The sequence below is a fragment of the Myxine glutinosa genome, chromosome 5 (assembly GCF_964187855.1).
Source record: "Myxine glutinosa chromosome 5, kmMyxGlut1.1, whole genome shotgun sequence".
Classification (NCBI taxonomy): Eukaryota; Metazoa; Chordata; class Myxini; order Myxiniformes; family Myxinidae; genus Myxine; species Myxine glutinosa.
In genome coordinates this window covers 21,264,232-21,277,731 of record NC_136265.1, presented here as the reverse complement: position 1 = coordinate 21,277,731, position 13,500 = coordinate 21,264,232, and the positions used below count along the sequence as shown (strand labels likewise).

General features: G+C 46.0%; 1 protein-coding gene across 6 annotated transcripts in view; it reads left to right on the top strand.

The window, feature by feature from the left end:
- LOC137418212 (uncharacterized) overlaps nt 1-12,953 on the top strand; it is a 41,699-nt gene extending 28,746 nt beyond the window's left edge. For all 6 annotated transcript variants that reach the window (XM_078777687.1, XM_078777689.1, XM_078777690.1 and 3 more), the window contains 2 exons: nt 9,945-10,085; nt 10,215-12,953. In XM_078777687.1, coding sequence (XP_078633813.1) covers nt 9,945-10,085; nt 10,215-11,695 — 1,622 coding nt within the window. In that variant the 3' untranslated portion in view covers nt 11,696-12,953. The remainder of the gene's footprint in view (nt 1-9,944; nt 10,086-10,214) is intronic.
- The last annotated feature ends 547 nt before the right edge of the window (nt 12,954-13,500 follow it).

The window sequence follows — 13,500 nt, the reverse complement described above, 5'->3', positions numbered from 1 at the left end:
GGCTAGACTCGTACCTTCGGCGCCAAGCGGGTCCGTCGTTCCGACGGGGTTGCGGCCCAGGACATTTCCCAGTGGCCTCCTTCAGCAGGCGCCTTGCCGGAGTCCGTCATGCCTGCTCCGGCGTTCAGGCCTCAGGAGAGCAGTTTGCGTTTTGACGATGCGGTCCCGAAAAAGGCTTGCGAGGTCCCCATCGCATCCGGTCCTTTTGAGGCAGACCGGCGGCGAGAGTAGTCGGAGCTCCGTAGCTGGAGCTAGCTCGACGGGTCCTCCGCCGGTCATTCTTCTCCGAGGTGGGCCTCGCAGGAGCGCGGAGAATGTCGGGAACGCTCGTCTGTGATCTGCGTTCATCCGGCCATCGCAAGACTCGTGTCCCGCCATTTCCGAAGATCATAATTGAAATTAAGTGTTGTGAAAATCAACAAAATCCACAACTCGTCCCATAGATAGGTTTAATTTCAATTAGATCGTAACATCATCCTGTAAAATACACCATGCAACATATATGTCAGACTCAGGATCAAGGCATCATATGAGAAAGATTGGATATATCAGTCAATGCAAGCAAGCCTAGAATATAAGTGGGTACATACCATTCAATTCTACATGTCATTGTATAAAGTCGCAGGAGTGGCCTCGAGTCGCGGACGTCCCGAGGTCTTATAGCCACCGCCCAGTGGTTTAAGTGAGCGTCACACCTGGGTTCAACTTACATTTTCACCACAACAACCATCACTGCAACACTCCACCGATCTGGGCTTTATGGCAGAGTGGCCAGATGGAAGCCTCTCCTCAGTGAAAGACACATGAAAGCCTGATTGGAGTTTGCAAAAAAGCACCGAAAGGACTCTCAAACTGTGAGAAACAAGATTCTGTGGTCTGATGAAACCAAGATTGAACTGTTTGGCCTCAATGCTAAGCATCATGTCTGGAGGAACCAGGCACCGCTCATCACCTGCCCAATACCATCCCAACGGTGAAGCATGGTGGTGGCAGCATCATGCTGTGGGGGTGTTTTTCAGCAGCAGGGACTGGGGGACTGGTCAGGGTTGAGGGAACAATGAACGGAGCAAAGTACAGAGATATCCTTAATGAAAACCTGAAACAGAGCGCTCAGGACCTCAGACTGGGCCGAAGGTTCACCTTCCAACAGGACAATGACCCGAAGCACACAGCCAAGACAACGCAGAAGTGGCTTCGGGACAACTCTGTGAAGGTTATTGAGTGACCCAGCCAGAGCCTTGACTTGAACCCAATCGAACATCTCTGGAGAGACCTGAAAATGGCTGTCCACCAACGGTCCCCATCCAACATGACAGAGCTTGAGAGGATCTGCAGAGAAGAATGGCAGAAAATCCCGCGACTCATTTGGACTGACATCTGTCAATTTCCCGACCTGGATCTCAGTTAACGGTACAATCGGTACATCATCTCTTCTTGACTTGGTTATGACTAACTTCTCTGCAAATGTCTGCTGTTCCTCTTCTCCAATCAGTTCATATGATCATATGCTTGTTAAAGTGGACATCTCTGGGCCATATTCAGAGAGCCTCCTCATCACTGATGTCTAGCATTTCACTCAGGCCGACTGGCGTGGTTTTCACCAGCCACCGAACATTTTTTTTTTCTTCTTTTTTTTTGCACACGGAATCGAGGCTCGTGAAAGAGGTAACATTTATCACAAAAACAAACCAAACAGACAAACAAGTAAAGTGTATAAAAAGGGGAGCGGTAGACAAGATGGGGAGAGAAGGGGAAGCACATAAACACAACATTTGAGAGCAGGGACATCGGGAATGTGTGGGTGGGAGAGGGCTTGGGGGGAGGCGGCGTGGGAAGGGGGGGGGGAGGGGTGGGAGAAGTATAAACACCAGGACACCAAGGACTTCCAGGAAAGAAGTTGGTATTTCAAAAAAGTGGATTTGGGGTGAAATTAGCGGGGGTAGAAAAGATCAAGGTTTTGGATGGGGGAAGACAAGAGATGGTGGTGAACAGCTGTTTCAAAGACCTGGAGGGAGGAGTGGGATTGAAGAGAGTGAGGGAGTTTGTTCCAGAGGTGGGAGAAAAGAGGAATGAAGGAGTGAAGGTGAGCAGAGAGTCTTGATTTTGGCAGTTTAACCATAAGAGGGTTGCAGGCAGATCTTGTGCGACCTGGAGGAATATTTGGGGGACAGAGCCCAGAGAGAGCTGGGAGAGCAAGGCCGGAGAGGAGTCGGTAGAAGACAGAAAGACCACCAACCTGCCTGCAGTGAGTAAATGAAAGGCCCTCGGAGGTAGCTTCATCGCGGGAGATTCCAATGATTCTGAACGCTTTGGTTTCAACAGCGTGAAGACGAGCTTGGTGTGAGGCAGGAGCACCAGCCCAGGGGGGAGAGCAGTATTCCATTGAGCTGTGGATGAAAGCCTTGTTTGTGGTGAGGAGCTCAGGTGTGCCAAGGAAGGACTTCGCACGACGGAGGTTGCCCAGTCGGCGGCTGGCTTTGGAGGCCAGATTTGAAATGTCGTTTTCCCAGGAAAGATCATGGCAGATAGTGAGACCCAAAAGCTTGAGTGACAGAACTTCTTGGAGAGGATTATTCAGAAAGTGGATGGGAGGGTTGTCCAGTCGGTCTTTTCAGAGAGACTTCGTAAGAGTGTGCGATTTGTCAGGATTGAAAGACATGTTCCACTTGTTTGCCCAGTCTGTGATTTTGTCCAGGTCTGCAGAGAGTGAGGAGGCCGCAGACTGCCGATCGGAGGGATGAGGAATGGAGTGGAAGAGAGTGGAGTCATCAGCAAAGAGATAGAGAGGATTTTCAAGAGAGTCGGAGAGATCATTGATGAAGACCAGAAAAAGCACAGGGCCCAGAACACTGCCTTGGGGAACTCCAGCCTGAACAGGAAGAGGAGATGAGAGAAACCCATTCAGGGCCACGCGTTGACTACGACTGAAGAGGAGGTCCGCCAATGCATGCGTGGAGATTTCCATGGACACCATAGGAGGAGAGTTTGGTGAGCAGAGCTGGGTGCCAGACCGTATCGAAGGCACGTGATATGTCAAGGGAGACAGCTCTAATTTCCTGTTTGGCATTGAGGACCTCCATCCATTGTTGAGACAGCAGAAGCAGCATGTCCAGAGTCGAGTGACCTGGTCTGAAATCAAATTGATGATCAGAGATCGAGCCATTGGAGAAGAGGAAAGGTTTCATATCCGAAGCAATAATGGATTCCATGACTTTGCTGATAATTGGGAGAAGGCTGATTGGCTGTAGTTGCTCGGATCTGGTGTTGCACCTTTTTTGTGCAAAGCGGTGATGTTGGCTGATTTCCAAGCAGATGGCAGATGGCCTTGAGCAAAAGAGAGGGTGAACAGCACAGAGAGAGGGAGTGAAAGAGCGGAAGAACAGGATTTTAGGACCCGTGGGCTGATGCCGTCAGGTCTAGTTGCAGAATCAGAGTCGAAGGTTGACAGAAACTTTTCCACCTTCTCAGGAGGAAAGGGCACAGAGTCCAGGAGCAGCTTGGTACGCCTGGGTACGGTGGGTGCAGAGAGGGATGGGTTTGGGATACAAGATTTAGAGGCAAACACAGAGTTGAGACATTCAGCTTTTTCACGTGCGGAGTCAGCTGTGTGGCCGTTTGAGGTAAGGGAGGGGATGGAGGGGGAACAAAAACACCAGAAACAGATTTGACCAGACGCCACCAGGATTTGGAGGAAGGAGACAGCTTTGAGAGTTCATTCGTGAGTGTGGAGAGATAGTGCTTCCTGGCTCTCCTGAGGGTGGACACACACTTGTTTCGGGCTTTGTGAAAGGAAATGAGATTTCCTTCCATTGGATTTGCTTTCCAGGAGACGAAGGCAAGTTGTTTCTGGGCAACAGCCTCACCACAAGATTCCGTGTGCCAAGGATGGGAGGAAGGGTATGACAACTGAAGACGAGATGGCATAAATCTGTGCATGAGAGAGAGCAATTTACTTTGGAAGAATTCCCAGGATGAGTTTATGTCAGAGGCGGTAGAGATGGGAGACATTTTGCAATGGAGACATAAACAAACACACCAGACAACAACAATTCCATGTTATATATTTTTTGCAATGGGCATCTTTCAGTTGTGATAATATGAAGGGTTTGCTGTTTACTAAGTGTAGATAGTGGTTTCTGTTTTCAGCCATGGAGGTATCTGAAGTGTGTGCCATCTGCAAAAAAACTATAGACGAGAGAGGGTCAACGGCTTCAACTCTTGGAGAAAAGGGAAGTTCTGCCATCAACCAGGCCAGCAACGCAAGAAAAGACAGCATTCACACTGTGCCTGGAGAAAAGGTACACAAAGACCGTCGCCACACATACTGTCACCCACAACAGATAGCCAAGGACACCAATCAAGAAGAGTCAAAGCCAAGCACAAGCAATGACAGACAAGTACTTAGGTCATCTGAGGAGAGGTTCTCTTTCCAGACCGATTGCCTTTTTTGTGGTAGACCAGCAACGTTTGGAAGAAAGAGGAAGAATCAGCAAGTTCTTCAAGTCAAGACCATTGAATTCAAAGAAACGCTCCTGGCAACATGTCGCGAACGAGCAGATGATTGGCCAGGTACTGTCAAGGTGCGAATTCTGCATGTTCATGACCTGCATGCTGCAGATGCAGTGTACCATCAGACTTGCAGCATCAATTTCCACACAAAGAAGCAGATACCCATGGCTCAGCAGATGAACATGGAAATCTCCAAGAGAGCAAAGCTTGGAAGGCCTAAAGCTGATGAGAAGTCTGAAGACCAGCGGACGTGGTCGAGCTCACACGTGGTCGAGGAATGACGGAGCAACAACGCCTGCTATGGCTGCTTTCGATGCCTGCCTGTGCAGAAGTAAACCAGGCAATGCAGGAGCTCACAGGGGTGAACTACAACACCGGCGAACAAAACAAGGACATGACCACAGCAAGACAAGCCCGTGACTGGAAGGACACTCTGTCAGTTCTCGAGTATCTACAAGAGCGAAATCCATTCAGCAATGACTCAAGTCTGCGGAGCTTGCCACTGGAGTCCATGCCCACCCAACTGTTAACGTCGATTCAGCTCAGTCGGTTGGGGAATCGATATTAAGGTCAATGGATGAAAGAACAACAGCTGAGTACACCTTCAAGAAGAAAGACCAAGCAGTCACATTCGGCATGAAGTCGTCTGTCAAGATTGATAGTGATCAAGTCCAGGTTGACCCACAGCTTCTCTTCCAGAGACTAATTACAGTTGCGCAAAAAGCTGATGAACTAGAGTCAGCCTTCAAGCATGAACTATGCAGCTATCCACCAGTGCTCTTTGATTCCTCTCTTTTCCTCAGAGAAGCACACAAGCCAGCCCTTGCTGGTGCCATCAGGGATCTCCTCGGATCTGATGTTCCTGCAATTATCCCCGATGATGACACCCAGTATGTCTTGGATGGAGGAGCACTTCTTCAACGCATCCCATGGTCTCGCAGAGCAACATACAAAGACAACTGTCACCAGTACACGGAATATGTGACGAAGAGGTATGGAAATGCCATTGTCATGTTCGATGATTATGAGAGCACCAACACAAAGGACATGACACACCAGAGTCGATCGAAAGGAAATGCTGGTGCAACTGTGACATTTGCAGCTGACATGCCTCTTACAATGAAGGAGCAGTTCCTTGCAAACAAACAGAATAAGCAGCGATTCATTTTCATGCTGAGTGAAGAGCTGCAGAAAAAACTGTGAGACGCACCATGCTTCAGGGGATGCTGACCTCCTGATTGTGCAGAAGGCCATGCAGTCTGCTGCTGCCACCAACACTGAGCTAGTTGGTGATGACACAGACCTCATCCTCCTCATCTACCATGCAAGTCTGGAATCCCATGACATCTTCTTTTGTCCTGAGCCAAAAAATAACAGAAAGAAGCCTCACATTTGGAACATCAAAGCTACAAAACAACGACTTGGTCCAGACATATGCAAGCACGTGCTCTTTATACATGCAGTTCTTGGATGTGACACATCTCGCCTCCATGGAATAGGAAAGGGAGCATCTCTCAAGCGATTCAAAGCAAGCAGCGCATTCCGTGACCAGGCCAAGGTGTTTGACACACCTTTTGCTTCCAAGCTGGATGTCGCAGATGCAGGAGCAAAAGCATTGGTGATCCTCGACAATGGAAAACCCACTGACACCTTGGACTTCCTCCGTCATTAGCGCTTCTGTTAGAATGGGGCTTCAATCTCATCTCCCGTTCAACCACAGATGTTGCCACCAACAGCAGGAGCAGCGATGTACCACAGCCTGCGTGTGTACCTGCAAGTTCAAGAATGGAAGGGATCGGCAGATGGACTTCGTCCGACTGAGTGGGGGTGGCAGCAGTGTGACGAGGGGCTTGTGCCATTCCAGACAGCCCTAGCTGCTGCTCCTGAAAAACTGCTGCAGGTGATCAGGTGCAACTGTCAGGCTGACTGCAGCACCCTGAGATGCACATGCAAGAAAAATAACATTGAGTGTACTCCAGCTTGTGGAAACTGCAGGGGATCTGGCTGCACGAACTCGCTACAGATGTGTTGTTGTTGTTGTTGGTGGTGGTGGTGGTGAGGGTGGTGGTGGTGGTGATGATGATGATGATGATGATGATGATGATCTCTGAATTTCTTTATAAACTTGAATTCTTCATCGATTTAAATCCTCTTCACCAAACATCAAGCATGGTATATACTCATAAGTCATTTGAACAACCATGCAAGAACACTGATTTGTGGCCAAAAAAAAATCCGTTTTTAGTAGGGTTAAACATTGATGATTTTCATAATTTTCCCCCCAGACGAATCCTTAAGACTTTTTTCATGTGATAGAAGACATACACAGGAATCAAAATTCGTTGTTTGTTTTTGTTGCAATTTGTGTGAAGTTGCACAGCTATTTTTCATAAAATGCCTGTACGAAGTGTGTGGTTTCACTTGGTAGGTCCGAGAAGGGAGAAAGAGCTCCGTACCAACAGGAATCCAGTCAGTGACTTCCTTGGCAGTTTCAGATGGGTTGTGACAAAGGAATGAGTTCCAGTTAACATGGGTGAGAAAAGAACGCAAGCATCCCAGTCAGACTTGCTTTGTTGGAAGACAGTTCAATGGACAGGATGAACAACAGTTGATGGTGAAGAAGAAGATACCTGAACTTTGATGTTGACATAATGAAAGCTTTGTATGTGGTGAGGAGCTCAGAGGTGCCAAGGAAGGACTTCGCATGCTGGAGGATGCCCAGTCGGTGCCTGGCTTTGGAGGCCAGCTTGGAAATGTGGTTTTCCCAGGAAAGATCATGGCAGATCGTGAGACCCAAAAGCTTGATTGACAGAACCTCTTCAGGAGGATTGTTGAGGAAGCAGATGTTTTAGTTGAGAAAGTACATGGTTTTCCAGACGGTATTTATGGAGAGACTTTGTGAGGGTGTGCGATTTGTCAGGATTGAAAGACATGTTCCACTTGTTTGACCAGTTTGTGATTTTATCCAGGTCTGCAGACAGTGAAGAGGCTGCTGTCTGCCTATCTGAGGGTTGAGATATGGAGCGGCAGAGGGTGGAGTCATCAGCATAAAGATAGAGAGGATTTTCCAGTCAGAGAGATTATTGATGAAGACCAGAAATCGCACAAGGCCCAGAACAATGCCTTGAGGAACTCAAGCCTCGACAGGAAGGGGAGATGAGAGAATTCCATTCAGAGCCACACGTTGACTACGACCGGAGAGGAAGTCTGCAAGCCATGCGTGGATATTTCCATGGATACTGCAAGAGGAGAGTTTGGTGAGCAGGGCGGGGTGCTAGACTGGTCAAACAAGTGGAACATGTCTTTCAATCCTGACAAATCTCACACTCTTACTATGTCTCTCCGAAAAGACCGACTGGAAAACCCTCCCATCGACTTTCTCAACAATCCTCTCCAAGAAGTTCTGTCGCTCAAGCTTTTGGGTCTCACTATCTGCCATGATCTTTCTTGGGAAAATCACATTTCCAAGCTGGCCTCCAAAGCCAGTCGCCGACTGGGCATCCTCCGTTGTGCGAAGTCCTTCCTTGGCACACCTGAGCTCCTCACCACATACAAGGCTTTCATCTGCAGCTCAATGAAATACTATTCACCCCTCTGGGCCTGTGCTCCTGCCTCACACCTAGCTCGCCTTCACGCTGTTGAAACCAAAGCTTTCAGAATCATAGGAATCTCCTGCGATGAAGCTAACTCCGAGGGCACTTCACTCACTCACCTCAGGCAGGTTGGTGGTCTTTCTGTTTTCTACCGACTCCTCTCCGGCCTTGCTCCCCCAGCTCTCTCTGTGCTCTGTCCCCCAAATATTCCCACAGGTCGCACAAGATCTGCCAGCAACACTCTTTTGGTTAAACTGCCCAAATCTAGGCTCTCTGCTCACCTTCACTCCTCTTTTCTCCCGCCTCTGGAACAAACTCCCCCACTCCCTTCAATACCACGCCTCCCTCCAGGTCTTTAAAACAGCTGTTCACCACCATCTCTTATCTTCCCCCATCCAAAACCTTGATCTTTTGTACCCCCGCTAATTCACCCCAGATACACTTTTATGAAATTCCAACTTCTTTCCTGGAAGTCCTTGCAGGGTCCATATGTTTTGTACCTCTCCCATCTCCCCCCAAGCCCTCTCCCTCCCACACTTCTCTCGATGTCCCTGCTCTCAAATGTTGTGTTTGTGTCCTTCCCCCTCTGTCCCCATCTTGTCGACCGCTCCCCTTATTTTGTGTTTTATGTGTCGGTTTGACTTTTCGTGTGATTAATGTTCGTTCTTTCGCGAGCCTCGATCTTGTATACAAAAAAAACCAAAAAAAAAAAACCTCAAAACCGTCTGTACTGCTTCCCACATGTCCATTTAGGTCTCCTCCTACCACAACAACTTCCTCATCTTTCATGTTTTCCATCAGCTTCTCCATTGCACACCAGAACTTGGCCTTTTCTTCATCACTCTGACCGACCTGCGGAGCATATCCCGAGATAACGTTCACCAAGAGCTTTCCACTCATCAACCTTTCACTCATTCTCGTCACACTCACCATACTGTTGACAAATTCCTCAGAAATCGGGACACTAACACCATGCACGCCTTCCGGGCGCCCTTGCCACACAAACTTGGATTTCTGTATAATACTTGAACACAAATCGCCTTCTTCTTATTTCCAATAATCTCCAGTTTAGCAGTACTTGGACATGTTAAATAGGGTGGTGTATAAGGGTGATGCAGAAGACTGCTTCAATTGGACTTCACATCCGGAATTTTTATTTCACAATGTTTAACTTCATTATCTATCTATAATTCCAGTAATCTCTGTCTGTCTGTACGTTTGTTTGTCTGTGACCGCTGTTTCTCGACAACCACGGGTCCGATATACTTTTAACTTGCCAGGTATATTGCTGGGGACCCGAGGATGTGCCTTTTCAAGGTTTCATATTAATCGGACAATTACTTACCGAGCTATGTCCAAAAAACGATTCAACCAATCAGAGAGCAGCGAACGATCGCGTGTGCCGAACGTGGCGGGCACACTCTGCCTCGGATGGCACATTTGAGAGCGTATTCATTTATTTCACGTTTGCAAACTATGTTGGCGTTAAACTATGTTTTACAACTAATAAAAACGAATTTGCGATTCATTCGCTTTCCTGCGCGTTTGTGCACGCGATGGCGATTTCTTTACCAAACTCCGGAAGCCGTTCGCTTTGGACCAAACCATTGCATGTAAATAGAGGGGGGGGATTGTCACCACTCGCAAGCCGTTCGCTTTGGACCAAACCATTTCATGTAAATAGAGGGGGGGGATATAATTTTAGATATAGATATAGTACGGGCATGCCCTAGTTATGTTTAAATTGAAGTGTACATTCCATGGCATAACATGTTCGATGAACTCCCCAGATGGTTCTCAAACTCATTTCCCTGCAAAATACTGACACTGATTTATACACAGGTGATGTCTATCCTGTAAATGTGGAAGGCAAACAACATGACAACGATTCATCTGTCACAGAAGATTCAAAATGTGCTTCTGCAAAGGAAGGTTCAGATGATATTGACATGACAAACAGAAGTGCCTCCTGTTTTGCAACTGGTGAGTGGAAACATAAAAAAAGAACATAAAGCCTTTTGTACGGAGAAAATATATAAATTTTCAGGAAAGTGTTAAATATTTTGCATTTTGATTTTGACAAAAACGAAAACGTGTTTCTTGTTTCTGTAGAACAATCAAGAAGTAATATGGGACAAATAAGGTCCATTGGCAGCTTGACAGTGAGGAAGAAGCCTTTTTTGAAGAAACAATCTCGAGATCAAGTCTCGCTTCCTGTAAAATATAAATACTTGTCTGGGCCTCGCAACACCAAGATTAATATGAAATTAAACAAACACAGAAAGGTTCAAGAAAAGCGAATATGTTATCAGTGTAATGTGTGCAGAAAGGATTTTGCTTCAACGAGTAAAATCAAAATACATATGAGGGTCCACACTGGAAAACATCCTCACAAATGCTCTGTATGTGATAAAGGTTTCTCTGCAAACAGCCATTTGAAAAGACATATGATGGTCCATACAGGAGAGCGACCTTACAAATGCTTGATATGTGATAAAGGTTTCTCTAAAAACAGCAGTTTGAAATTACATATGATAGTCCATACAGGAGAGCGACCACACAAATGCTTGACATGTGATAAAGGTTTCTCTCAAAACGGCGATTTGAAAAGACATATGAGGGTCCATACAGGAGAGCAACCTCACAAATGCTCGATATGTGACAAAGGTTTCTCTCACAACAGCACTTTGAAATTACATATGATAGTCCATACAGGAGAGCGACCACACAAATGCTTGACATGTGATAAAGGTTTCTCTCAAAATGGCGATTTGAAAAGACATATGAGGGTCCATACAGGAGAGCAACCTCACAAATGCTCAATATGTGACAAAGGTTTCTCTCAAAACGGCGATTTGAAAAGACATATGAGGGTCCATACAGGAGAGCAACCTCACAAATGCTCAATATGTGACAAAGGTTTCTCTCAAAACAGCAGTTTGAAATTACATATGAGCGTCCATACAGGAGAGCAACCTCACAAATGCTCAATATGTGACAAAGGTTTCTCTCAAAACAGCAGTTTGAAATTACATATGAGGGTCCATACAGGAGAGCAACCTCACAAATGCTCAATATGTGATAAAGGTTTCTCTCAAAACTACCATTTGAAAAAACATGTGATGTTTCATACAGCAGAGCGACCTCACAAATGTTCGATATGTGATAAAGGTTTCTCTCAAAACAGCGATTTGAAAAAACATATGATGGTCCATACAGGAGAGCGACCTTACAAATGTTCGATATGTGATAAAGGTTTCTCTCAAAACAACAATTTGAAAAAACATATGATGGTCCATACAGGAGAGCGACCTTACAAATGTTCGATATGTGATAAAGGTTTCTCTTCAAACAGTAGTTTGAAATTACATGTGAGGGTCCATACAGGAGAGCAACCTTACATCTGCTCGATATGTGATAAAGGTTTCTCTGTAAACAACAATTTGAAAAAACATATGATTGTCCATACAGGAGAGCGACCTTACAAATGTTCGATATGTGATGAAGGTTTCTCTCGAAATAGCAATTTGAAAAGGCACATCAAGATCCACACAGCAGAGGTGAAATCTGAAATACCAAGATCTGAAAAATGACGTCGAGGATTTCAAGATTGAAGAAACCTGAAATTGTACCAGTGATAGTCGGAGCAACAGGAAATCCGGACGTTCAAGAAAACTCCAAGTGAGCACTTAAAAAGCATTCCGGGGAATATCACGACAAACATGCGGCAGGTGAGGCTGTCAAAGGTTCAGTGAGGATTCTAAAACGAGCCCTTGGAACAAAACTATGGGAGAAGTTTCACAAACTGGTTCATGAATAATGATCCTTTACTGAAAAAGGAGGTGGAGATTTTGAGTTGTGGGAGAACTTTCTCCCACGTCCTAAAACGCATGTGGAGATGACAACCAACGAGAGCGTCCTGACAAATGCTCCATTTGTGATGAGGATTTTATTTCAAAACGGAGCTTGAACTTCCAGAGTGCAACCCACCTGGAGTGCTCGCGTCAAAAAGTGCTCTGAGTGTGGGAAGGGATTTGCTGATAAAAGGTTTGTTAAATTCATGTGGCATTACCTGTACGAGGTTGTACGTGCCCCCCCCCCCCCCCCCCCCCCGTTGTAAGCGTTCCTGAGCAGTCGGCAAGGTATTCAGTGAACCAGGAAGGAGAAAGCTATCGTGAAAGCGTACAGACCTTTGGGCACATACCTTGTGAGCACAACTCCTCAGAGTATCACCTGTATCCAGAATGTCCACAACAATGATTGCACACTGGTGCCAAAAGACAACAAGAATCTCAAAATGCTAAGCCCATCCACGTCCACTCAACTCAAACTGCAGTTAAAGAAAATGACAAATTTTTAAAAAAATGTAAAACTTATTAATTTGATTCTCCATATTCTCATCACAGCGAATTGTTGAAAATTTGAAGGCAAAATCCGAAATGGTAACAAAACTGAATCTCTCAACATGATCTTATATCTCTCACTGTGCTTCTTCCAGGGCCTTCCTTCGGTTGTCAATTTGTAATTATTGTCTCTGTCCTTCCCATGTTTCCAGCCAAGTTCCATTTGAGTTTTTTGATCGTGACCAGTGTCTCGAAAATTTGTTTTCTCTCTGATTTAGTTGTTTTTCTTGTCCCTTTTGGTTGTGCTCAGATGGAATCTTTCCATGGTGGTTTGGACATCAATTTTAACTCAATCTTTGCTGTAGTCCATGTTTCATTGCCATGTGTGATATGGGGAGAACACCCTTGTTGTAAAATTGTTTATTAGAAGAAGATTCCTGCGCATGTTTTTCATGAAACTTGAATTTATGAAGTGTGTCATAATAAAGAGAGGTCCTCAAAGTACAAATGCCCTGTCTGTGTTATTGTGAATATGTAATGGGTGCATGATCAATTTATATTGTCAGTCAGTGGAGAGTTTGGAGTTGTCCACATCCCCGTGAGTAATCCTGATCAAACCGAGAGTTGTTCACCAAACCAGGTGAAAGCCTTGCAGAGATAGCATTTACCATCATAGCTTGACTGCACTTCATCCCATCACTCATTGATCCCGAGCAGCTCAGTTTCACAGGCCCCAACGTGGAAGGCCACACAGCTGGTTGCTCCCACATTTTTCTCAACATCAATGGTAAAGCATTGTTAATGGAGGGAATACCTTTGAACACAGAACGTAAACGTATTTTAAACAGTATCACGGTATTTTGACCCAATTTCAATGGTTGCTCGAAGACAGGGCAGCATGTTTGTACAATCACACTGACAATCATAAGACTTCAAACAAAAAAACAATATACCTATTTTGGGGGGCAACCCCCTCCCCCCCCCCCCCCCCTCCCCAGTGGCTTATCGAGGAAAAATGACGCTCGGGCGAGATGTGAAATTTCCGCCCCTCACAA